A 26,849-nucleotide genomic window follows, 5' to 3' on the forward strand; every position below is an offset into this window, starting at 1 on the left:
AGGAACCCATTACAACTTTGCTGAAGAAATCCATGCAGCTTCACTTGCATGGGTCGCTGAAAGAGCCTGTCCCTGTTTTGGGGCTACGAAGAGCACACAGGGAATGAGAAGTTGTATTTTTACTTGCGAGATGAAGAAAGCGACTTCGGCAAAAAGCCACCGGCAGAATTCCCCATCCCACCCCTCCGGCCACGGCCACGGCCACGGCCACGGCCACGGCCAGGCCCGCAGGCCGGCTGCGCTCCCACGGCCGGCGTCGGTGCCACAGAGGCTAAGATGGCGGAAGCACCACGCAGGAGCCAGGTACTTTCTCAGCAGGACCCGACGCCACTCTCCCCTCCTCCCTCGCCCTGCGGGCCGCTCCCAGGGGCGGTAAGATCACTGCCGGGTTTTGTCCCGCCCCGGCCGCCTCTGTGCCTCCCCTCGCCGGCCTCGGCCCTCCCCGCTTGTGGGCGGGGAACGGTGGCTCTTCGCCTTTCCAACCGGCTTGGCCCCAGCCGGCTTCCGTCCTGCCGGGAGGGTCGTTGAGGCAGGTCTCGAAGATGGCGCCTGTCGGTGGGGCGGTGCTCGCCGGTGGGGGTTACTGGGCCGTGCTCTCCCGGTGCTGCGGGAGGGTCGTGGTGGAGCGTCTCGCCGGGGGCGCCGCTTACTCCTCCGTGCCGGCAGTGAGCAGCAGGGAAGGCCAGCAGAGGGAAGGTGAGGGCGGCCCGGCCCGCTCTGCGGTGGTGGCGGGGGCAGGCGTGCAGCCGTCCGGGGGCTGGCGTGGCCTGGGAGCGGGCGGGGAGGTCAGGCCCCTGCTCTCCTCCCTTCAGGCCGCTCTGAAAAAGATGTTTTGTTTTGCAACTGTTTGCTGGAGAGCTTTTGGTAAAAATAATAATTAAAAAAAAAAAAAACCAAAAAAATCTTTACGGCGTAGGATACAGACTTTATCAGTAAATACTGTGAATAGTCTGAAGAAAGAAGTGAGCAAATTGGCATTTGCTAGACATTTCAGCTCAGGATTGCAGTGGATTTGCAGTGCATTGACTGGTTTTAGGTATTCCAAATGAGAATTTCATTGTTTCCCAAGGGGTGCGTACTCATGTTAAACATTTGATGTCATGCCTGGCGTCAAGCTGAGCTGTTCAGGCTGCAAATGGAAGCTGTTGGTTAGGGTTGTACCAATGTTTTTCCCAAGGCTGGGTGGGCATTTGTCACCAACAGATTCAGGAGCAGGCTAGGTTGCTGAAAGGGCCTTTAAGTGATGTCTGATATTACAGCGCATGGCAGGACTAAAAGGTGTCCTGACCTGAAATCGTAGATGTTTCTAACAGAAATAATAAGATTGGTATGAATGAAGTGTGTCTGTGAAAGCGGCACAAAAAATGGCAAATCAAGGGACAAAAGAACGCTGTGTATTAGCTGTTGCAGAGCCCCATACGTATTCTTCAGTTTAAATTTTTATATAACAAGAAGAGGAAGCACGGAATTGGATCCATAAAATACTTAGATAAGGAAAACAAAAGAACTGTGACATTCACAGGTTTTTCCAAGGCTTATGTGGGATAGGGCTGTAAGACAAATGAATGAGGCAAATAGAACCCAAACACCCACTCCTAAAACCCATTCAAAGTTTTTTGCTAAATATATACTGTATTGTAATGTGGCAACAATTAAAAAACAAACAAACAAACAAATCTTCAGCTCAAACAGGACAATTGAAAAGAAATGTCATCAGATTCACCTTCATGTGTCTGAATATTATAAAGGCCACATTGTTTTGGTGTTGCTTTTTTGGGGGGGGGATATCGAAAGTGGTTAAATGACAGTTTGACGAGGGGGAGGAAATGAAGACAAGAAAGTGAAGATCTTTGGTTAGATTGAAAATCTAGTGGTATTTGGTATTTTCACGCATCCCTATGAGCCCCTTACCACAGCTCCAGCTGAAGTCAGTTGGCTAAAAGGTTGAGCCAAATGATGGCTCAGGCCTGCTAAAAGGGAGCAAACCCTTTCACTTTCTGTTGCATCTTCTCTTAGGCTGCTCAATAAGCCAGATCAACATGGTAAAATAGCAGAAAACAAACCCATCAGTTTGTTCCTCATCCCCAGCTCAAGAAGAAAAACAGTTCGATGTGCGAACTGTTTATACAGTGGTTAGATGAGCTTGAGAGTGGCACAGAACAGGGTGTGAAGATGTGCTGTCAGAAGGAAGGCATGCAGCCATGTGATTCTCCTTTTGGTAACCGTGAACTGTTAGGTTTAGCTGTTTTGTACTGCTGGTGGCGAGTGATTTGTGACTTAACAGCTGTGTGGGAAAGAGGAAGCACAGTTATGAAGGCAAAAGTGTACTTTCAACTCATCTAATTTTTCTTTCCTCTTGCATCAAGCTGGAATAAATGATGCTAGCAAAATGCATTTAGGCATGTAACCACTAAATTATTGTTAATGTGTTTCTAGGATAGACCCAGACGAAATGGCTTCCAAACTTTTTTTTAATCTTAAGTTTCAAAAAACAAGTGAGCAATCTGCAGTATGAGTATCTGATCTTCCCCTTCTTCTATGTAAGGACTAGGAAGTATTAGTGTATTGTCTTTCTAAAAGAAAAAAAAGCATAGAAGATTACACTGTATTTTTTTTTCCACAAAACCATGTAATAGTTTGTATTGAAAAATGTTTCTTTTTCTTTCAGCTTCAATGAGGAGAAGAGGCAGGACACCACAATTCACAAGATCAGTAAGTACTGAAACTATTTGCAGTTAACTCAGAGGTGTTTGAGAAACTTTTCTAGGTTATATGTCTTAACAGTTTGTAAAGGAATGCCTTCTGCAGTCAAAACCTGGTGAAACAATCCACTGTGACTATTCCAGAACCAGCACCTGGCTTCTTTAATCTCCCAGCTGTTTTCAGTCTGTGTTCTCGTAAAGGCAAAAACATTAACAATAACAAGCTAACAGTTAGCTTGTATTGATAACATGTACTGCAGGTCTTAAAAGTAACTTAAAGTTGCATTTAAAATAAAACCAGACATTTTAATGTTGTTTTCAGTATGAGTTTACAGGATTCATGGTCATTGCTTTCTGGCATAATTAAAAAAATCTGATATTGTACATAAGTGAAATTGTTCTTGCACAGTAGAATTAAAACTGATATCTGAAAATTTAATCACTGAGAATTTTCTTATTTATTCCACATATAAATTTCAAAAGTAGGATGTTATGTGTTATGATTTTGCAAGGCAAATTGTAAAAGTGGACCTGGTATGTATTAAATTTTTGTTTAACTTCCAAGAGCAGATTTAATGATACACCAAAGCAGTCAGACCAGTTGACTGCATATATCCATTTGTCTTTTGCCCGTCTGAATTAAAAATTAAGGTTTTGGGGAAAGAAACAGTGACTTGATTTTTTTTTTTTAAGAGCATTTGACTGAAACCTTGGTCAGTTATTGGAGGATATAAGCTATTTCTGCAATATAGTAATACGTTGTTCCTATACTGGAATTTCTTTAGCGAGTAATTTCAGAGTTATTAATACCTATTTCTTTTAATAAGAACTTGTTCAGACTTTCAGAATTCCAGAATTTTAAAACTCATTTTTTTTGTCCCTCACCAAATGCTTAGGCACTTTAGGAAATAGAGTTTGCAATTAAATACAGGTTTGATTTCACCTTCCTCTTCCTGCTGATTTATCACACCACAAGAAGATGGTAAGTTCTGAAATAAAATGCAATTGAAGATTGGGAAAGGCCTGCTACCCAAGCTTTGAGAGGCTATCTTTTAAAAACTCCTTTACAAATGAACACTAACTTTTGATGTTAATGTGTCTTGAAATTTCTAGCTGTGGGAGTTTATTCCTGAAATAACTGGTTGTGTGTGTTGCTCCTGTTTTGTCTCACAAAACAGCATATCTCCCATCAAACTTTTATAATTTTCAATTTATTAGCATGCCCCTCCCAGAACTGAGAAGATGACTGTTGATCAGGACTGGAGCAGTGTTTATCCAACAGCAGCTGCGTTTAAACCTGCCTCTGTGCCTCTCCCAATTCGAATGGGTTACCCAGTGAAGAGAGGAGTGCCTCCACCAAAAGAAGGCAACTTAGAACTTATAAAGGTAAGACGCATTCCGTTGGTGTGTGGTAACTTTCAAAATTATTATTCACTAAGACTGCACTGCTTTGATTGAAATATTTGTGTTGGATACTGTTTAATATGATTAAATAGGATAATATGCTATTGAATTTCTAAATTAAATGGTCACAAACACAAATGTAAGTAACAAACCAAATCAGGACACTTTTTTAGGATTATCATGCGTATGACTTTTGTAATGGGGCTTAACTTAAGTCTGCAAAATCAGACTTCAGAAGAGTTGTCTTGTCTGAATATTTTATTAAGCCTATTGTACTACCTTAACAAATGTTAAAAGTGTAAACAGATTTATGAACAGACAAAAAGCTATTATTTTGGTAACTCTTAATATGTCTGTTTCAGATTCCTAATTTTTTGCATCTTACTCCTCCTGCAATTAAGAAACACTGTGCAGCTCTTAAAGGTGAGGGTTTTTGTGGTTTTGTTGCGTTTTTGCTTTTTTCTGTTTTTAAAAAACATCTCTTGGAGTTTTAACACAATGCAAAATGTAATTGTGTGTGATGAAGTAGAAGGTGAGACATGGTCCACCTCTGAAGCTGGTTATTTGTCAGGCTTTGTCTAGTGTTGTATGCTTTCTTGTTGCTGCAATAAGTCATACAGGTAGTAGGCAGATACTGGTGTGCTGAAAACCTCCCAAGATGTAAGACTTTAATTTTACCTTTCTATTAGGCCTTGCTTGTACTGGAGAATTTATAGTTTAGTGTTTTAAGGAATATGAGTGATGAATGTGACTCAGTTCGCAGAAGATTATCTGTGATTAAACCAGGGTTTATTTCTGGCAGGATTATTTCTGGTGATAAAACGAGGTTTAATTCTGGCATGCATTTAAAAAAAAATGCTATTAATAAATGAAACCCTCTGTGAGAGCAAAGTCATCTGGGGAGATACAGGATCTAATGAAGACCAAGAGCATCTCTGCCAGCCAGCAAGCCAACAAGGAGAACCTAATGAGGAGGTTAGCCCAAAGAGAAGTAAGGCATGAGGGGACAGAGAGGACATAGAATCATAGGGGTCTTTTCCAACCTAAATGATTCTAAGATCATCAAGTCCAACCGTTAACACTACCAAGTCCACCACTAAACCATGTCCCGAAGCGCCAGGTCTACACATCTTTTAAATATCTCCAGGGATGGGGACTCAACCACTTCCCTGGGCAGCCTGTTCCAGTGCTTGACAACCCTTTCAGTGAAGAAATTTTTCCTAATACTGATCTAAACCTCCCCTGGCACAACTTGAGGCTCTTTCCTCTTGTCCTATCACTTGTTACTTGAGAACAGAGATGGACACCCACTTTGTTATAATCTCCTTTCAGGTAGTTGTAGAGAGCAATAAGGTCTCCCCTCAGCTTATATGATAAGAGATGAGGCCTGTCTTGTGTTATACAAATGCACGTGCACAGGAAACAGGAGGAATTAGAAGTCTGAGGAGTCACAGAAATGCAGAGAGAAGGCTTACATGACTGAGATGTAGGCAGGGTTGGTGCAGAGGAGCTCTCCTGTACCCAAAAGAACAGCTGAGATGCAGAGCTTTGCTATTAGATGTGTAGCAAGCTGGTTGAGAGTTTAAGAGCAGGGATCAGAGGAGAAGCTGAAAAAAGTTGTGTTGGTGGATATCAGCCACAGACTGCCTGGTTAAGAAGAGGAAGTGGATGAACATCGGAAAAAAGCCTCACAACTGCAAGCTTTGGTTTTCATGGGGAACTGCAGCCACCTCAACATCTCCTGGAAGGGTAACAGGATGCGATAGAAGCAATCTAGGAGATTTTTGGAGCGCATTGCAGATAATTTCTTGATGCAGTTGCTGGACAAGCTGCCTATGGGAAGGTGCTGTGTTGCACGTGCTACTCGCAAGTATGGAAGAACTGGTTGGAGATGTCAAAGTTGCTGGCATCCTTGGTTGTGAAAAGAAGATTGTGGAGTTTAAGATCTTGAGAGAAGTGAGGAATGCAAGTAGTGTATTAAAGGCAATTTCTTGAGTCAGACGATTGATGAGTTGACAAGGAGGCGTGCTCTGTTGGATTTGTTGTTCAGAAACAAGGAAGAACTGGTCAAGTAGGTGAAGGTTAGGGGCATCCTTGGTAACAGTGGTCATGAAACTGTGGTGTTTAAAATCCTGAGAGAAGTGAGCAAGACAGACAGTAGAACTAGAGCCTGGACTTCAGGAGAGTGATTTTGGTTTATTCAGCAATCTGCTTGGCAGATCTTACAGGGTACTCTCCTGGGGAGCAAAGTGGCCCAGGAGAGCCGGTGGATGTTTAAGTTTAGCCTCCTTAAAAGAGCAAGAATGGTCCAGTGTGCAGAAAGTTGAGCAAGTATGGCAGAAGAACAGCATGGGTCTGCAGGAAACTCCTGAGTGACCTGAGATGCAAAAACAAAGTACACAGAAAGTGGAAGCAGGTAAAGACTACCCAGGAGGAACAGGAGATTTTTTGCGTGACCATCTTCAAGAAGGGCAAGAAAGACGATGCAGGGAACTGCATCAGTCGGCCTCGCCACATTCCCTGGAAGATTATGAAGCAAACTTTCATGGAAGCTGTTTCCAAGCATGTGAAAGCATGCTTTATAACAACCTGGATAATGGTAGAGAGCACAACCTCAGCAGGTCTTCAGATAATAACAAATTGGGGGGGAACAAGTGATAGGCTGGAGAGCAGAGCTGCCATTCAGAGGGGCGTCAACAGGCAGGAAAAAATCCGCTGCAAGGACCCTCATGAAGTTAAACAAAGGCAACTGCAAAGTCCTGCATCTGGGATGGAATAACCTGTGCAGCAGTACAGGTGGGGGGCATGGGGAGGGGGGCAAAGAGCTAGAAAGAAGCTTTGCAGAAAAGGCCATATGGAGCCTGGTAGGTATTTGAAAGTTGAACATGAGGCAGCAGTGTGCCCCTGTGGCAAGGAAGGCTAACGGCATACTGGGTTGTATTAACAAGAGTGTAGCCCCCACATCCAGGAAATTCATTCTTTCCCCTCTGTGGAGTATTGCATCTAGTTCGGGCGTCCCCAGTACAAGAGAGATGTGGACCTGTTAGAGAAGGGCCGCACAAGTGACCAGAGGGCTGGAACACCTCTCCTGTGAAGAAAGGCTGAGAGGCTTGGGGTTGTTCAGCCTAGAGAAGAGAAGGCTCTTAGGGGACCTTATTGTCACTTCTCAATATATAAAGGGGACTTATAAGAAAGATGGGGAGAGACTTTTTACCAGGTGTCACAGAGGTGCACAAAGTCAAATTAGGTAGGTGATGTAACCCAAAATAATATTTATTCTGATCAGAAGTGTTTGGTACTCTGAGGAATGTTAGTAACCACAGGTTCAGGATGCCAGTGGGAATTAATACTACACAGCTGACCTAAGAATTCTTAAGCTTTAGAATGATGGCCCAAAATGCGCAATCGCTCACCTAGTAAGGCAAGGACTCTCAACCTGGAGGAGTTGCCTTGGGCGGCATCCCCACCCAAGGGGAGAGCCCCCAGCTGCAGACCCACTGCTCCAAGGAGGACTGACTCAACTTGCCCTCGGGCGGGACTCCCTTTGTACCCTAGTCAAGGCTGACCTGTGGTCAGGTATGGTCATGCCCGTTCCTGTTGGCTGAGGGCTCCATCTGCCGGCGACTGTGTACGTGACAACAGTCACAGTAAGGGCGCGAAAGGAATCGGCGGCCGCTATGTGTCAAGGGTCAGAAAGCCCCGGTCTTCATCAGGGCGGGTGCACCAGCCACACCAGGGCCTGTAGTGACAGTACAAGGGGCAACGGTTTTAAACTGGAAGAGGGTAGACATTTAGATTGGACAAAAGGAGGACATTATTTTACTATGAGGGTGGTGAGACACTGGAAGAGCTTGCTCAGAGAAGCTGTGGATGCCCCATAATTGGAAGTATTCAAGGCCAAGTTGGATGGGGCTTTGAACAGCCTGATCTAGTGAAAGATGTCCCTGCCCATGGCAGGTTGCTTGGACTAGGAGATCTTTGAAGGTCCCTTCCACCCCAACGCATTCTGTGATTGTATTTGGCAATTGTGAGACTGCATGTGGAGTACTGTATCCTGTTTTGGGGAACCCAGTGCAAAGAAAGATATTGAACTACTGGAGCAAGTCTAGCAGAGACCCTGCCATTATCTAAATGAGTATGGTTTCTACAAATAGTACTTTTAAAAAGATATATTGCAATAAATTTGAAAAAAGAAAAAACCAACAGCTATTACTTGGAGTGTTTTCTCTTTATTAAACAGATTTCTGCACTGAATGGCCAAGTGCTTTGGACAGTGATGAGAAATGTGAACAGCATTTTCCTATTGAAATTGAAACAGTAGATTATGTTTCTGCAGGGACATCTATTCGTAATCCCAAAGCAAGAGTGGTGACTTTAAGAGTAAGTAGTATTTTTTGTAAACAGCCTCTGTTTCAAAAACCCAAATGCTTGGCTTTCTTTTAAAAACATGTGCAAGTATGATATGTTGTAAGGTTATGAGGGAAATGGTTTACTGAATGTCTGAATAAAAAGCAGTGGATTTCCTTAAGTATATTGCAGCATGTTAGAACTGAGATTGTGAGGTTATGGATATGTAGTTATAAATGAAGACTAAGCTCCGATACAAACAAAATGGTGTACCTTCTGAACAATCTTGTAGAAAAGTCTGTAAGTGCCTTTGTACTCAGCATCTTGCTTAGGCTCTCTCATTGCTAATTTATAGACCCTAGAAGTGCACAAGTATTGAAAGCTAGGTCATATGAATGTGACACAATTAGTAAGTATTGAGTTGGCAGGTCTCCAGGCATCAGTGTGTTATGTGGCAGGGGCAGCAGCCTTCTGATCATAGGGTCATGGGATACTTGAGGTTGAAAGGGAGCTCAGGAGTTTTCCAGTCTGACCTGTTTTCACAAATTTGTATGCATTAGAAATAAAAGGAAATGGAGTGTATATGTGAAAATAGAAACCCCTGACTTCATGCTGGGTTGTGAATGTGTGCAGGAGGAGGCACACACTGGAACCCCCTTGCTCCCATATTCAGTTGTCTCGGATGGAGTAATACTGATGTTTGCAGGTCAGTGCTGGGCATGGTGTCACAGGTAGGGGGAAGAGCTTAGCTGCTCAAACAGCCTTGAATCTCCTGCCACTAAAAACAGCAGGTGGTAAGTGTATGTAAATTTCTTGCTTTCTAAATCATGTAAAACATTGAGATATAAATGTCTTCTGTTAGATGTGGCTGTTGAGACACAAGCTGTTGGACTAGGGGTCAGCTATGCTGCAGGGGAGAGGATAATTCAAAATGATACACAAATAAGCCTGTCTGTATTATCCTACCTAAATCTGTTCACTAATGTTAACTGGCCTTGGTACTTGTAAGGCATTATGTGGACATGTATTATGCATGTATATTAAAAAAAGGAGGGGTTGGAGGGGGAGACAAAAGTGGAACAATTATCCATATGCTTTTTCAGTTACTGGTGTTTTGATCCTAGACTTCATTAATAAATTCTTTCTCCGATTAATCCTCTGACAACAAAATCTGCCTAGGGAGGGGGAAGAGAAGATTTAAAGGTGAAAGCACATGGCACTGGGTCAGATAGCGGTTGAGTTTGTATCAATGAGAGAGCATTTACTGTGCACTGTATTACAGACTATGATAAGCTCTCTAGTGGATCGTCATGATAAGATTTCCTTTTTTAAATATTGTTTAAAAGTTAAACCTTTTTAATATTAATTATTATTAATAAATAATAATGAATTAATAATTCATCTCTTGTAGCCTAGTGACAGTATTTCTTGTCATTAAATTTATCCTAGTCTATTCCCAAGTGGAATTGTCCACATTGTGCCAGACAACATAGTACTACAGGATGTAAAATGAGACTTTTTTTTAAAATCAACTGTCATTCTTCATGGAGCTCTAACTTTTCCAAAATTCAACATAAAATAGTCTGCAGCATTCCAGCTAACAATTACAAGCTGTCCAATTGCTATCCTATTTTGCAGCAAGTACCCATATAAATATTTGTCACCTTAAAGTGACTTTGGATTAGTAAGAACAACATATTTTTGTGATCCTGTAAGACAGGAAACAGACCAGATAGCTTTTTATTTTTTATAGGAAAAGCAAGTCATGTGGAATAAAATCATAGCTCTCTAACAGTAAATTTCAGATGATCACACTGTATGAAGGCAGAATGATACAACTGTGATAATGCCATCCTTTTAAGACAGTGCAAAAAGTACTACTCAGTGAAATCGTTTTGTGTTGTTGGTTAAAGCAATCTAATGCCGAACATCTGGGCTGGAGTATCCCATTAAGTTTAGTCATGGTCATAAAGTGCTTACATGCACTAGCAGTTGTATGCTTGCCAGAGAGATGTGTCTGAAACCCTTTAGAGTTTGGAGCATTCTTTCTTTCTCTGAGCGTTAGAGAAAGACAGCATTAAGAAAATGTGTTTTACAAGAAGGTGTTTCTCATCAATTTGGGTGAGCATTGCCAGGCAGCAGTGAGGGTAGGCTGTTCTGTAAGGGAAGGTGATCCAGGGGCAGTAAAGCAGGCAGGGACAGTGACCTCCCGAAAAAGGGTACAGCTGCTACCTGAGCAAGGTGAGCAAGACAGGTCTGGTAATAGTGACCTCGTCCATCCAACAGCCCAGTAATCACCTGACAAGTTCATAAGGATAAGGCAAGTTTGAGGTCAAAGGGGAAGACAAGTCAGTGGATCAGGATTAGGTCTGGTGACAGTAACTAGGATCAGGCAACAGTCTGGTGATTGTCAAGCCAATCCATAGTGATGCAGTAGGTGAGGTCAAGCCAGGAATTCAAGGCTGTGTGTCAGGATTGGGTCAGTGTGGGCCATGGCTAGGCACACACATAGCTGCGTTGTGGCTCAGAGACTGAGGCTGAGTGCCTCAGCTTAGGTGCAGCTTCTCAGCAAAGCTGGGGCAGGCCCACCTTCTCATAGCTCCTTTTTTTTTGTCACCACTGATTGAAGACTACGTAGCTGCACTGTATGAAGGACACTGTACGCTAAGGTTGCTGTGTGCGTAGGGACCTTGGAAGTATCGTGACTTCAAAAGTTATTGTTCATGGTCATTTTAGGCTGCACTAAGAATAGAGGGGTTTTTTGCAGCTTGACCATTGCCTTAAAGACTGGAGGCACCTGATAGGTCTGTTAGAATTAGACTTGACAAAATGTGAGCTAGGGAACAAAGCAAAGTGAGCTCCTGCTTACCAGTATTGCAGGCATGCATACTAAATGAGCATATAATTCCTTAAAAAGGAGACATTTTTCATGTAATCTGTGGAGTAGTGACTGGTTAGGGTTTTTTTCAAGATTAGAAGTTTCAGTATTGAAACCCTGTTGTCTCCTCCCTTGTCATATTTAGATTTAATATGTCAGTTTTCTGTTTTTAGTAGTAGGGTTTTTCTTTTCAGGTAGTACTTTTTTTTTTTTTTCCCTGATATTTATTAGAGCTTCTAATTTCTTTTAGTCCTTCAACTTTTTTTAGTTTTTCTGATGCAGGTTTCTTGATTTTTGAACAGTTCCTTAGTACAGCAATGACACAGTAGAAAGAATATAGAGGAAAAACAAACAGTGGACAAATCAGTAAGAGGCTACTATTATGTCCTCGTGTGTTTAATATTCCTCAGCAACACTCACTTAATAGAAACTTAGGTTTCCAACACCATATATCTTTAGACTGTTAAGGTTCACAGCCTTCTTACTTGCTATTGTGTAAACAGGTAGCTAAAACCAGCTTGCTTTACTTTTCGTACTTGTTATTGCACATAGATACTAGCTTCAGACTAACTCGTAGAGTTTGGTTTTTGAATGAATACTGGTTATTTATTGTATATCTTATGTTCGTGCGTTTTCTGGTATTGAAACAGAAGACAAGCTATTCACACTCTTGTTTGATTAATTATGTGAGATCGGACAGTTCTGGTCCATTATATTGTTATCTGTGTGCATCTTTGCATACTTCTATTAATCTCCCAGTAAAGACTTTGAGAATTCTGATTTGATGTCTCTTGAATTGATGTCTTTCCTCCTCTTTTAGATGCTTGTCTTAAATATCTTTGATGTATCTTAGTATTAACCTTACTGATCTGTATTTGAAAACAAAGATCTAAAAAAAGATTTATTTTTCCATATGAAGTACACATGAATATGAAATGCAGCTACAAACTAAACTGACAGCTCTTTTTTCCTCTGAAAAAAAGTTTTGAGTAGAAAACTCTCCCCCAGTCCCTCTGGTATTTGGATGAAAAGAAATTTATTGTTTGAATATTCAGATTATACTTGCCTTGTGTTAAGACTCCTGACATGATAAAATCAGAAGAAATTCTGCAAATGCATACTTAATAGCTATACTTTTAATTATTGATAAAAGATGTGCCTAACTATCTCAAAATGTTTTCAGGGTGCAGAGATTGGATTTATCCAAGTAATTAAAAGTATTTTCTCTTGTACTTGAAGGTTAAACTTTCTAACCTGAATTTGGATGACCATGCAAAGAAGAAGCTCATTAAACTTGTAGGAGAACGGTACTGTAAGGATACAGATACGCTCACAATTACAACGGACAGGTACGATTACAAAAAGGAAAAAAAAAAAATGCCTGTAGCAATGGTCACAGTATAGAAAGGGTTGGGTGTCTTCCAGTAATATCAATTGTTGTCTTAGTAAATTATTATATTTTTAAGGCTAAAATCTGACTTAAGATAAACATACTAGTACTCCTGTTATGAACTGTTAAAATCGTAATAGACAAATCACCTAAGGTCATCAGACAAATCATCTGGACATCAGTGACCAGACATTTCTCAGTGTTTTGATGTTCTAGATGTAAAAAAAATCACTGTAGTTATTTACAGTTATGTTCAGAAGGCTGCATGGGAGAAACGTGTTTTCTGTGTTGAATTCTGAAGAGTTTAAGAGAATACATGTGTATTCCTAAATTCACAATACACTTTAATTCACAGCTGCTTTCAGTGGTAGGAAAAACGTTATTGGTAGTCTTCTCTGTTTGCATGTTTTTATTAGAATTCATTTTCCCCTCTTAAATTTCCTGTGCTTCAGTAGGAAATACTGTTCTATTTCTACATAAAATATGCACAATTTTGTTCATTTTGTATTTATCTTTTTTGACTAGATTTGGAAATCTGGGTAGTTTACTGGGACCACTTGTGCTACCAACAGTTTTCATTTCCCTAGTCAGACTTACTTTGTGGCTAAAACATTAGGATAGCTGAAAGGACCTTACCCTGTAGAGCATCTGTGAATGGCCTCATGCTGTGTTCCAAAAGAAACTCCTAATGTGCCTGTTGATATTTCACTTTATTTTTAGTAAATTCTAAGGCCTAAACTCTGAGTGGTATCCATTTCTTTAATACAGGATTTTCCAGGCTGGTATTTAGATTACTTTTAAATTGAGGCTCTTTCAGTGTGGAAGAAATATGAGTCAAAAGCTTGAGTCCTTTTTAAAGTTTATTTACTACAATAGTCATAGTCCATAGTCATTCAGATAAGTGTTTTTAGAGTGTCTCAGATGTAGTCACACATGATTCAATTTGTTCTACATCAAAAAGGGGCATGAAGGAGCCTACAGGAAGAGGTAAGTGTGAGAAAGAGACAGGAGGTTATGGGTGATCCGCATGAGGAAGAGATTAATGTCATTAAATTCTCAGCAGAAGGTTTTGATGACTAGTTTTAAGAAATACGCTCTCTGCAGGACTGTGTCTTATCACAACAAATTTTACTGGTGATCCTCTTTTGACTTACAGCTACATTGACTTAGACTTTTCTTGTTAAGTTGTTGGCTCAGTCTTTTTTTCTGAACTGTATTTCATGGCTGTTTTTACCAGTCATTCTCTTCCCTTCAGGTCTGGGGAAAAAAAAAATAAGGTTTTAAGGGAGTTCAGACTAAAGTATGTTGCATTCCACTTTGGCACAGAGGGCAAAGAATTTTTTAATGTTTCCTGAAGATGTGTAAATTCTTGCATTATGTACATTTTCCTGCTGACCTGCAGATGCCCATTCTTCCATGTTCTTAATACTTATGCTTTCATGATGTTATTCTTGATTGCGTGTAATTCAGAAACACATGTGAATCAAACACACATTTCCCTAAGATTCCCTACATTACAAATTAGGAATTTTGATGGTAAGTTTAACATTTTATTCAAAAGGGTATTACAGTGGCTTGATTTCAAAAAGACCAGCTTTGTTTGTGAATTTTCAGGTGTCCACTCAGAAGACAGAACTATGATTATGGCATACACCTCCTCACAGTTTTGTACCATGAATCTTGGGTAAGCAATTGTGTGTGAATAACTCGTGCTCTCTAATGAACGCACACTAACGCGCTCTCTCGTACCTTACAAAAAGTTCCATGGCTGTGCGCATCCTAAAGTAAATTATCTTAGATTCTTTTCCTCTTCCACCTCACTTTTCTTCAAATTCAACCAAGATAAGTTGCTTGCGTTTGAATCTTATTCCCCAGTCAACTTAGAGTGCAATTCTTTAACTTCACAAGTGCTATTTTGTTGTTTGGATACATAGTTTGCCTCTTTTCAGAAGTTCTCTAGTTTTTCACCTTAATAAGAGATTCTTTCCCAATACTTTGTTTCTTACAACAGTGAGCCTAAAACTGACCCTGAGCCTAGCAGAAAACACCTTAGTTCTCAAGGATTCCTAAACATACCTTTAGTTTGGCAGCGGACTGGCATGCTGGGCTGCCTATGCACAGTATTCAAATATGAATTGAGTGCATCCAGAAAAATGGTGTACTCTGTGGTGATCACCTGTTATCTATGCATTTTTAACAGTGACCATGTTTAAAAATGAAGTCTATTCCAAAAAAGCAGAAGGGAGTGTTACTGGCTTTAAAGCTATGAAGACTAACACAGTGCAGTATCTACATTTTGCCTGATTCCAGACTCCTTTCTGTTACTTAGAAATTGTCTTTTCTTGGGTTCTTCCTGGGCTGCGGTAAACCATGGCTGTAATTTGGAAGTATTCTGCTTCTTAAATGCTCTCTCACAAATCTTGTCTCAGGCTGGAAGGAGTGAGGACTTAGGCTGCTTTTCTGAGCTCCCTTTTGCTCAGAAAAGGGACATCCTCCTCACCTTCTGTTAGTTTTAGGATTTCATTGCATCAGCGTTAGTGTCCTGAAAAATATATAAAGATATTGTAACTCTTTAGATAAATAATTCTACCAAAGCAAGTATAACGTAAACTTTTCTAAAATCATTCAGGATGTGATGTATTTGGAATTTTTCCCAATAGTTTGTTTTGTTAAAGGGTTATACATGTGAAATATCCAATGTAAATGTATTAAAGATACTATTCCAATTTATTGATAATTTACTACAGTTCTTAAGTAGTCCTCTAAATACAATAAGATATCTCTAGACCACAGATCTATCTTTTTACAGTGAATTCCTCAGGCTTGTCTCCTGTATTTTTGTGGTTAATCATGTCAGTTATAAGTATTGCCTTCAACAATTTTACAGTTATTTTTTACAGAAAACAAGTTAGCACTCTGAAATGAAATTATTGTTGAAAACCCATAATTATGTTTTGGATAACTTTGTTTAAATGTAATATGTTATTAGTCACATTGAGACGGACAGTGAAAGGCTTCATCATCAGTATATTTCCATAGAAATATTTAAATATTTAATAAACTTTTAAATAAGTTGTAGCTGATTAGCTACCAAAATTCATATTTACTGTTTTCAATTGTTCTATAGTATTTAAATTAAATCTCCATTTTTAGCATTTTTATGAATTTCAGTGTTCTTGATTTTGATCATTGCAGTGATAACATAAAAAACATAATGAGGAGGGTGACTTATATTTCCCTTTCACTGGAAGTTGCCTTGAAGGATAGATTTTGTAATTGTAGAGTGCATCAAATTAAATTCAGCTTATACTAACGTCTTAAAAGACATGCTTACTTTAGATTTCAAGTGTTTTGTCCACATGGCTATTTTTCTCCCCAACAGCATTACATTGCATTACAAATCTTAAATTAATGACAGATCAGTTTCCAGTATTAAGCAATGACAAGAGAGCTAGACGCTGCTCACTTTATTAATTCCAGATGAACACCACATCCGTCCTTTGCTCTAGCATTACTTAGTGATGGAAGACAGGGCTATACGATATTGCTACGTGAGCGCTCAGCGTGTATTGAATATGCACAAGTCTCTTGCCCTTTTATTACCTTTCAACTTCCATGTTAATATTTGATGAGTTCATCAATCAGTTGTAATTGTCCTTGATTTCCATGAAAAATTAATGGTCTCCTGAGACATGTTTTTTAATTTTGTGTGACATGTTTTGTTTTGTGGTTTGTTTCCTCCCCCCCCCCATGATCAGTGGTAATGCCTTTTAATAACATGCTGAAAGATAGTTTGGATACATTTTGTAAACCATAAGCAAACAGTGTATGGTTTATTTTAATTTGTACGAACTTTAATATTGTAGGGGGATGGACGGGGACTGACCTTCCCTATAGTTCTATAAACAGGATTGATATTACTGTCTAATTGCAAGATTTGATGACTTTCCCGGCAGAGTAGTGCCACACTGTGTTTTCATGCATGTGTGTGATGGAATTCAATAAAAAGATGAGGGCAGTGTTCCGTTCTTCCTAAGTGAAGGGAAGGCTGGCTGCATGTAAATTTAGCCCTCAATCCTGAAAACTTTGCCTACTATCTCTCTAAACATGGCATAATTCTCTGTTATGTTAATAACTGGATTACTGAACTATGTGAACCAGAAAGCATGTGAATATATAAAAGGAAAAATTGTATGCAGATATACATCAGGAAATGTAATTTCAAGTGTAATTATATTTTAATTGCCAGGGATGCATAATTCCTTTATTACAGTTATGAACTAGAGCATCCAAGTAGTTTAGGAATCTGAAACCTTTTTAAAAGAATGACTGTTCTTTGTGGTTTTGTTGGGTATGTAGTGAACTATGTGCTATGAAGCTCCATTGTGTAGAGATGCACTTCCAGCAGAAGGTTATTCTTAAAGCAGTGAGTATGAAGAGTTTAATTCTGGCTCGTCTGTCTCTTTGTATGTGTGCTTAGAATACAAAATTTATCACTGTGTCAACAGTAGCCTCTGTATTACAAATCTTCTTGTATGCTTTTCTAGTCTTGGCCTCAATAAAAACCCAGGGCATCCACAGCTCACTAATTCTATTGCTATTGCAATTGGAGGGCTCAGGTGGAATTAGTTTGCAAGAATCTTTATTGTAATGGAGTTACAGTTGAAATATGCAACAAGGGTGTGCAGACAAAATAGAAAGGAGGGGGGGGGATTACCAACAATTGGTACAGGTATTGTTCTGAGTCAAGGCGCTGAATATATTGTTAAGAATGGATTTCTTTCTTGGATTGCGATGTGGGGAGGAGAGTTTGTTTGCATTTAAATAAATTAATAAAAAGTTATCCAAGTCAAATTTGGCAAACTGATTTCTGAGAGGTACCACAGCCAAAGCGAGGGAAGCACGTTGATAGGGTAAGGCACCGACTAGCATTTTTGTCTCTTCTAACCTGCTGTCAATCAATGAATGATGCAAGAAAACAGACTAGCCAAATTATGAAAGGCGTTGGAGAATTGAAACTGGAGTAGAGAAGCTCAGATGTTTTTTACAATCGTGTGTATGAGCTCCCTTTTTTGAATGCATGGGGAAATAAGAAAAAGGGAAGGAATTGAAAGGAAGGAGCAACTTTACTTGATTTTTTTTTTTTTTTTTTTTTTTTTTTTTTAATGGAAGGAGTAAATGAATGTCTGTCTGTTTTGTTCTGGTTTTGTGAGTGTTAGAGGAAGGAGCAGAGTTTCCACACTGTGGGAGGGAGGGGCAGGGGAAAAGAATCGTCAGACTGTTGATAGATGGTCAGAATAAAAGTTAAGATGAAGCTGACAAAGGTGGCAGGAGTGCAAAAAGGTACATTCATGACTTGGGAATGGAGAGAGCAGCTGAAGTCATTTGATTACTTGTAGAAGTGGGATACTACTGGGCTGCCTTTTGGGCTACATAACTGCTACTGATTGGTGGTTAAAAGTAGTATTGCATTTAAAACTGTACTGTCTTTCCTGTCTTCTCATGTTCACACAGAAATGCCATCAATGGATTTGACCATGCAAAATCCTGCAAAAGCTGAGGGCACTCAAGACCTTTCAGGATTGTGTTAGAATTTACCAAAACGCAGTGCAGTGTTACCAGTTGGTATTTGATCTGTATTTAAACAAATAAACCCCCTTTATTTTGAAGAAAGAAATCTTACAATTTTCTTTCGTCTTCTAGAATGCATTCCCGTAGCGGATAATGCTACCCTTACGTTTGGCAAAGCGAATCTACAGTGCTTGTTATTTTTTAGCAGAAAATATTTGTTTTAATAGAGGAGGTGAAGGAAGAGAGGAGGAAAAACATGAATTCATCCTCTGGTTCTTGATCCATCCTCTGTTATCACAGGTTCAAATGAGATATGCTGTAAAGCAGAACAACTGGGGGAAGCTGTTCAGAATATTGGCAGCATGCTGGTGGGTTGATAGTAGTTGCTTGGTAAGACAGCGTGCTGTTTCTTAAGATGGATCTGAACAGCGGGAGCAGTATAAATTAGGGGTCTACATATTGTGTATTTGGTTCAACCTATTTGAATTACAGGTTGGCTAATGAGGCTGCCTAAATCTAATGGAGAGCTCAATTTAGTTGTAATCTTTGTTACTTACAGAGATGCGTAAGAAGCAAGAAGTGTATCTTAAGATCCCAGACTGATGCATTTGGCACCTTAGTTTTGATAAATGCAGGTAGATATAAGGCCCATGAGTTCAGTTGTCTAAAATGTTCAGATTTAAAACTTAAGAATGTTCATTTATTTTCTTATTTTAAAATACTTGGAGATCCTTTGCTTCCTGTTTAATAGCTTTCAGATTATTAATCAAATATTTGTGTTTTATTAGCTTTTAGAACGTATTCAGTAGATATCTGACTTGCACCATCTGGTAAGAATTGAACTTACCTTCTGTGGACTTTTTCTGTGATTCCTCTCAAATTATCCCCCAGGATTGTGCCTGGATTGAATTAATCAATTAAAGGGTGAGATATATTAGGTAGGTTGTTAAATAGCAGCTCAATCAGTTGTATTTCTGCTACCTTTAAATGACGGTACTTCTTGAATGCCGTAACATCTCTCTAAACCTGAATGTATTTTTGTGGTATTAAGTGGTTTTTGAAAGAGTAAGAGTTTGCTGCCCTCAAGTGGTTAAAAAGATCATAAACCGATTTCTTTACACTCAGCTCGGAGTAATAGTTTATCACTAAAAAGTAGAGTTCTGTTATGAGTTGAAAGCAGGAAGCAGAAACAAGTGGAGTAGGAAGTTAATTTTCCAGTAAGGAAAAACATTCGTAGTCATTATAAAGGGGAGGAGTCCGAAAAAGATAAAATGAGAAGGAAATAACTTACAGTTGTTTTAAACCAGTGAAGACTACAGAAAGGTGTACCAATTTTCCTTGCTCCAATTCCACACGATTTTCAACATACACAAATGCAAGATGATGGAGAGTGGAGGATATCATTCTGCATTACACAGCTGAGATCTTGAAAGATTAGTGAAAAGTTGCCCTTGCATTTTCTGTTTGCCAGTGTATTTCTTAAAGTAAAAGGTCTAATCTGACGTAGTAAGAATAACGGTAGAGTAATGCTATACACGCTTTTGAACTCTCTCTTGCTTTTTCTAGTTGTGTAGCTATGGGAGTCTGATAAAAAAAAATTCAACTTAAAAGGAACAGTAAGGAAGAAGGAATACAGAAATAAGGATAAGTGGAAAGTGGCTACTGAATATGTACAGTAATAGTCAAAGGGTCTTCTGGGTGCATCTCTTTGCATTGTGCTTGCATTGTAGATGTTAATAGTACTTGAAAGGGCAGGGAAGTTCAAGCAGAAAGGTGAGGGAAGTTAAAAAACTGAAGAATGGACAGACGGTGACGCTAGAGACTTAATTAAAATTTATCTATGAACTCCAAAGCTGTGTAGTTTGAATTAATTTGAGGAAAGTGTCCCACATTGCTTTTGCATTCCTTTTTAAGTAGAACACTCAACTGCGAGGCAGTGGTAGGGTGGGGAGTCTGTGTATGCATGCAGCTGAATGAATATTTTTACATAACCATTCATGATAATCCTAAAATCCATTGTATAGCTTTTTTCTAGACTTCAGTTAGCACTTAAATGGTATTGTCTTTTTTTCATCTACAGTCATTTTAAGCTATTACAAGTAAGCATAATTTTTATCACTTCAGATTGTGCCAGTAGAACTTCGTAACAGTAGAATTTTGCAGTTTTCATACTAGGAGTTTGCCTTGTAAGTCAGCCTAAAATATGTGAAAGGATACGAGTCCACTTTTGAAACTTAAGCAGGTCTCTGGCTACTTAGGTTTCAAAAATATGCTTTAACTTCATGTTCTGAACACACAGAACGTTACGACACATGGGTTGTAAGATTAAAATGGGAGGTGAAGGGAAACACTCTTAAGTCTTGCTGAAACTCTCTGCGTGGGCAGAAGAAAATTCAAGATTGAATGAACTGAAAAGGAGGGCCATAGCCTGGGGATTAGAGCATATACCTGGGAGAGACAGATTTAGAACTCTGGGCACTATTTAGTATAACTGAAGACTGCATAGTGTAAATCTGCTGACTTTGAGATCTTAGAATAATGAAGTGTGATATAATTTTGCCCTTCCTACAATAGTGTTCTTTCTCAGTATGTCATTATATATGGTTTAGGTAACGCAAACTGAGGCTGAAGTAAGGGTGGTCTCTAAACGTTGTAATATACACTTTATTTTGAAGTATGTATTACATTTCACTGTGCACTCATCAGTGCTCAAAATCTAACAACTTGAAAGGGTCTTCATCGTTAATGTGAGTCAGAAAAGATAAAGCTACTTGGCATAGTAGATGTTAAATTTCATAAACTTTCTCTGAAGATCTGAATTCAAACATTTAAAAACAAAGGAAAGAGGTTTGCTGACAGGAAATGTGTATTGCAGTGAAAGAAGGTTAAACTTTTTTTGTACCTCTTGCTTGGAACCACAAAGGATGAACATTCAGGCAAAAGGTTGAATTAAAAATTGTCTTTGTACTATTTCAGACTGTAGTAGGCTTTTTGCAATACCTTGTGTTTAAGCCCTATGTTTCTAGTTGCTGGAAAAACAAAGCTGCTTTTTAATGCGTAAATATAATTTTTACAGCTATTTAATTTTCAGTCTAAATGTTGGAGACAAATGAAGTCTTATGAGGCATAGATATTAATACAATGAACAGAAAATCATCAAAGATTTGGACCTTTAATATCACTGTTCTTTCTTGATGAGGTCAGAATCTTATCTGATCAGCATTTGGAAAACAAAGTGAGTTGGATAAATACCTTTCAAATGACCCTTTCAGAAGCCTGGATTTTCCAGAAAATACATGCAGCCACTTCAGCCCAGAGAAATTAGGTGTTTGAAAGAGGTGATCTAGATGATGGTGACTGCTGAGGACTCTTAAGTTAGTGACAGAACCAGAGATTAAGCCTGTGAGTATCATTAAGTAGGAGAGCATCTCTTACAGCTAATATTATTTTTTTAAGGCAAAGTTCTGTTCTTTCTTCTCTGCTCGTTCTTCTTTTCTGTTTTATATTCGTGCCTTGCTGGAATGTTTAGTCCTCACAGTCTTTCTCCTGATTTTCCTTGACGCTCTAGAGGTCTTATCTGCCTTGTGCCATTGCTGTGTCCTAGAAAATAACGCTCTGCTCATTCAGGAGGACGTATTTTAACCTATTCTGCATCACCAAGCAATTAATTTTTTTTGTATCAAATCTCAGATACAAATTTGTTTTGCCTGTGTACAAGTTTATGTTGATATTTCTTTTCAAGTTGCTAACTAAATAGTACAGTTCAAAGGTGTAATATGTCCAAAGAGATAAGTATGTAATTGTTTTGACAACTCCCCTTTGGCTTGAAGGTACCCAGTAATTTGGAAAATGCTAGCATAGCTGTCATTTATTACCTGAAAATCTGTGATTACTGTACCACACAGAGTATCTTTTATTTCAATGCAGTACTAAGAAGAAGGTCTATTTATTCCAGGCTATACAGAGTTTGAAATTTGACTTGCAACTTAAAGAACTTTCCTTGCCCTCAAAAAAAAAAATCCCACTAAAGTACTTGGTCTTTGCTAAACAACATTAAATTTTTAACTGTTCAAACTATTGATGAGAAAATTGACTAACACGAGTCATGTTTTTAATTGCCTTGAAGATTTCTGTGTGCCATTTACAAATTTAATTAAAATGTCTTCCCCAAAAGAAACACCAGAGAACTGACAATGCTAATCCTGGCTGTGACAGCAAAATTACAAAAGTTAAACTGGAAAAAATAAAAAAACAAGAAAAAAGATGGTGAAATGCTTTTGTTTTTTCTCTACTTAAGGGTACAATACATATTGAAGCTTTTTGTTAATTACTTCTATGTAAGAAGCAATTTCACTGGCCAGAGTACTATTTTAGTATGTATACTGTGTCAGCACTTCAGAGTAAGCACTGTAAAGGCTTGTAAACCTCCCAAAATACTGGCTTAAATTGTCAGATAAAAGATTTTCTTAGAAACAAATCCCTATTCTGTTTATAGCATATAAAAAATAATTCTGTATATTTGCATTAGGAGGTGTAAAAAAACAATCACTCTTTTGTGCGTTTTCTGTAGTAATAGGTTTATGTCCTTTGACTTGATATGAAAAGTTGTTTTCTGGTGATTTTTATTTTTTGGCGGTTCTTATTGGAAGTTTTGGTAAGAGAAACAGTTGAAATTATCCGCTGAGTACATCTTCAGCTAGGCTGGTTAATACTTACTGAGATTCTGTCTTACATGTGATAGAATGAAGCAATCATTTTTAGTGAATTAATTGAAGAAACATACGTTCTTGATTTTTAACCTTGTTCACTAAGTGGGGATTCTAGAAAAATGCTGCACAATGCCACACTTATATTCCAGTTTTCACAGTTTTATTCTCGTTTTTAAGACTTACTGCAGTGTTTACTAACATTTTAAATTTGCAGGGGACAAAAATAATCAACTAACAAAACTCTGAGTGATGAAGACCTCATTTTTGAAGTTTCTTTCATTGTGTCGTTAGTTTTCTTTATAACACTTTAAACTGAGACTACAATGCTTGTAACATTTCCACCATTCAGAGTTCATGGGTGCTTGTCTACATAGGGTGCTTTTTCAAATGAGAATATAATTCCAGATACACTTTTTCTCTTGCGATAAATCTGGTTGGAAAGGTATTTAAGTTTCACTCAATACAGTCAGTTTGCAGAAACCTGGTTTCTGTTCAGTTTCCTGTTTGTGATGTATGTCTGGACCTGTGTACAGTAGGATAACTTTTCATTTTGAGGCACGGCCACCAACGTTGCAGCAACGGATACTGGCTTCTTGAAGCAAGGCTGAGGAATGGGTTTTGAAATTTCCCCCTACTGTCAAATCCCTTCCTGCCTCCCTCCTCCCCAGAAGTCAGATTTTATTTTAAAATCCATTTTGATACACCATTCTGCTGGGAAAGATTCCAAGAAAGAAATACTTAACAGTTTCTTTGGCCTCCTTTAAAATCTTCTTGCTCTGTATAGCTCAAAAGAGACAGGGAAATTTTAATCTGTTTATCAGCGTGCATCTCCAAAATCCTATAAGTTAATGTGTGCAGAGAAGGATTTTCCTGAAGAGATAAATGTAGTAACTGTAATCAGTTCTTGTTGTCTCTGCTATAACTTAAAGGTGTTTAAAAGCTTCACAGAGATCTTTTGTTTGAACTTCAAACATGAGTTTGGTCCAGGGAGTAACCAGGGGCAGTACCCATATTCCCTTACTCTTGAGAAACCCTATCCCTGTGAGAGAAGCTTTTGCTTTAAAATTCTTTTGGAGTTTAGGAAAAAAATGTCTTGGATAGCCATTATGCAGATAAACAAGGGATATTTAAAACAGGATGATGTCGTTAATTTAAAACTATTTAAATCTCCACATTGAATTGCAGTATTTTTCAAACATACAAGGAGTACTTTACTATACCCACTTGTTTTGCTACTGTTTTAGCAATACAGGCTACAGTACATCCTTTTTTATTTACCCCTCTAGAAATTGAATGAGGTTCTTTTACTTCTGTGTTGTATTGTGTCCAGGTTTTAATGTCAGTCATATGAGCCTTTTAGCAGTGTTAATCACTGTTTCTGACTAAACATTTGGACTCAGAGATTTAAAAGACAAGAGATTCCATTTACCAGGTGCAGGATGCAGCATTTGTTAAAGTATTTTTAAATTCAGGTAGACAGACCCAAGCATGCAGGGTTGTAGGGGAAAATAAAATAATTTTGGGTCTTGGTTAAAGGTTATTAAATATTATGGTTTGGCTGCAGCAACCTTGTTGACTAGTGGACACAATACTGGAAAATAAACGAAAAACAAACATCATCCCCAAAAACAAACAAAAAATAAAGAAACAAACAAAAAAAACCCAACCCTCCTGTGATTGCAAGGTTTATTTGGATTCTGCATAGCATAGCTAAAAATTTACTGAAGAGCCCTGTCTGTCAAGGGATTTAAAAGAAAAAAGAAAAAAATCTATATGATGTAAATGCTTTACTATAATGTTTCTTTGAACTTACTCCCAGAGAAATATGTTTTATTTAGACATGATTTCTACAATAATTGTAAGAAAAACATGACCACCAAAAATAAACGAGAAATACTTCAAATTGTGATTCTTATATAGTTGAAATAATATAAGGATGCTAGGTATTGTTTACATTAGTAAAATACTAAATAATTATACAAATAGATATACAATCTACAATATATAAAAATACAAATATATCTATGAAACATATATATTTACAAAAGTACAATAAAATTAAATATACAAAAATAGCAGGTTATAACATTTGAAATATCCCTTAAACAGTCTGTGAAGCTAGAGGAAGGCCTGCTGAATCAGAGAAGTATTCAAATACAAAATTTATAAAGAACAATTGCACAAGCCAAGTATTTACAGGCACTGGGATGATGTCTACTGTCTGTGTTCAACTTTTGATCCTGTCTAATCTTGCAACACCAATTAGGTAAAAATTAGCACCTTGTGGACAGAGATTCTCCTGAGGAGCGATTTGTTTTGCAGGAAGAAGAAATGGATTAATTTGTGGTGCTTTTCCTTATGAGTCACAATTAAAACATTTCCCAAATGGTGAAGGATTGCTGTCTGTCATCATAGGTTACTTGGTATGAGCTGTCTCACTTCGCGTCTTATAGCCAATGTAAACATACCAAAATCATATGCTAGGGACATAATAGCTAGGTGACTATTTCCAAAGCTTGAGCATTTAGGGTTATTTAAAATTATTACTTTTACAAGGTTTTTTGTTATTCATTATGTATAGTCCATAAGCTTTTCTTCCCATTCTGACTTGTCTAGCTATATCTGCGAGATACATAAAGAACTTGATAAGTGGGAGGAAAGAAACTTATTGTGCACAGAAAATGTACGGCATGCAGGCGCCTTTTGAATTCTGTTTTGAGGCTTGAGTTACAAGCCTTGAACTTCAGAGGAGTGGAGATATCTTCCACAACAAAAGTAATTTTTAAAGCAAATTGGTATGAGAGATAAGTTTCTTCAAATTATTGTAGCTTTGTTTCAGTCTTCAGTAGTTTTTAAGGTGATGTATATTTTCTTCCAGAAAACTGAGATGTGGGAGAGTGAGAAGACTGAGGAAGACATGGAAGAGTATATCTGGGAAAACAGCTGCTCTCAGAAAAATGCCTTGGATACATTACTTCGAATAAAAGCCTCAGAGAATGTCAGTACTGTAACTAAGGAAGAGCTTCTTGCATCTGAAGTGGTTAAGAATTACAGAAACTCTGTAATTGCACTTAAAAATGAAGGTGAAACAGAAAATAACATGTCTCAGTATAAGGAATCCGTAAAGAAACTATTGAATATACAAGCATTACCATGAGAGCAGACTCTGCAGGTACATCTGATTATTATGGAAATATTAAACCACTATGTTAATATTTCTATATGATACAGATATATAATTATTCAGAACCTTAACCAAATATATGAGCCTTGATGATGAGTTAATTTCAGTAGTAATCAGATTTTTCTTTACTGCTGGATTTTCTTGTAAACATAATTTTCCTGTCCGTGAATTTTGTTCTTTGAATAAAGTATGTTTTGAGTCATATTGGTGACTTGAACATTTTATTCTGTGCTTTCATATCTTGGGAGATCCTGGTTCAGTTCTCTGCTTAATCACATTCTGACTTCTCACACAACTTCTTTTGGCATATAACTTAGAGCAACAATGTCAAAAACAATGAAATGACTTAGGGTCCAAGTTTCATTAATTAAGAGTCTGAAAGTTAAGAGCTCTAAACTTTCTAAATGCTTTTCAAATGTCACTCAGGTTTTTCTCTGTCTGTACTCCTTATCTGTAAAATAAAAATAATGTTGCCTAAGTAGTTAGCTTTTGGAGAGGTGTTGAAGCACACTGAGCAGCATGAGGTTCTCAGTTGTCATCATGAGGGCTAACACCCTGAGTAAAAATACCTGTCTCTAAAATGATGGAATAAAGTAAGGTAGAAAATGGGATGGTAGTGGGAAGGTGAACTAGCAGTTATTTACAGGATACCAAAGTACATGGG

At 38.3% G+C, this 26,849-nt stretch overlaps 1 protein-coding gene across 1 annotated transcript; it reads left to right on the forward strand.

The window, feature by feature from the left end:
* Positions 1–441: 441 nt before the first annotated feature.
* On the forward strand, positions 442–26,404 carry MRPS35 (mitochondrial ribosomal protein S35). Its single transcript, XM_009464899.2, has 8 exons — positions 442–696; positions 2,669–2,712; positions 3,921–4,088; positions 4,469–4,529; positions 8,347–8,486; positions 12,571–12,680; positions 14,336–14,405; positions 25,880–26,404. Exons 1-8 carry the CDS (start codon positions 543–545, stop codon positions 26,156–26,158), a joined length of 1,026 nt encoding a protein of 341 aa, XP_009463174.1. The 5' UTR covers positions 442–542; the 3' UTR covers positions 26,159–26,404.
* The last annotated feature ends 445 nt before the right edge of the window (positions 26,405–26,849 follow it).

This window comes from Nipponia nippon, unplaced genomic scaffold (assembly GCF_047370975.1).
Source record: "Nipponia nippon isolate SJK-2023a ecotype South Korea unplaced genomic scaffold, ASM4737097v1 scaffold_3, whole genome shotgun sequence".
NCBI lineage: Eukaryota > Metazoa > Chordata > Aves > Pelecaniformes > Threskiornithidae > Nipponia > Nipponia nippon.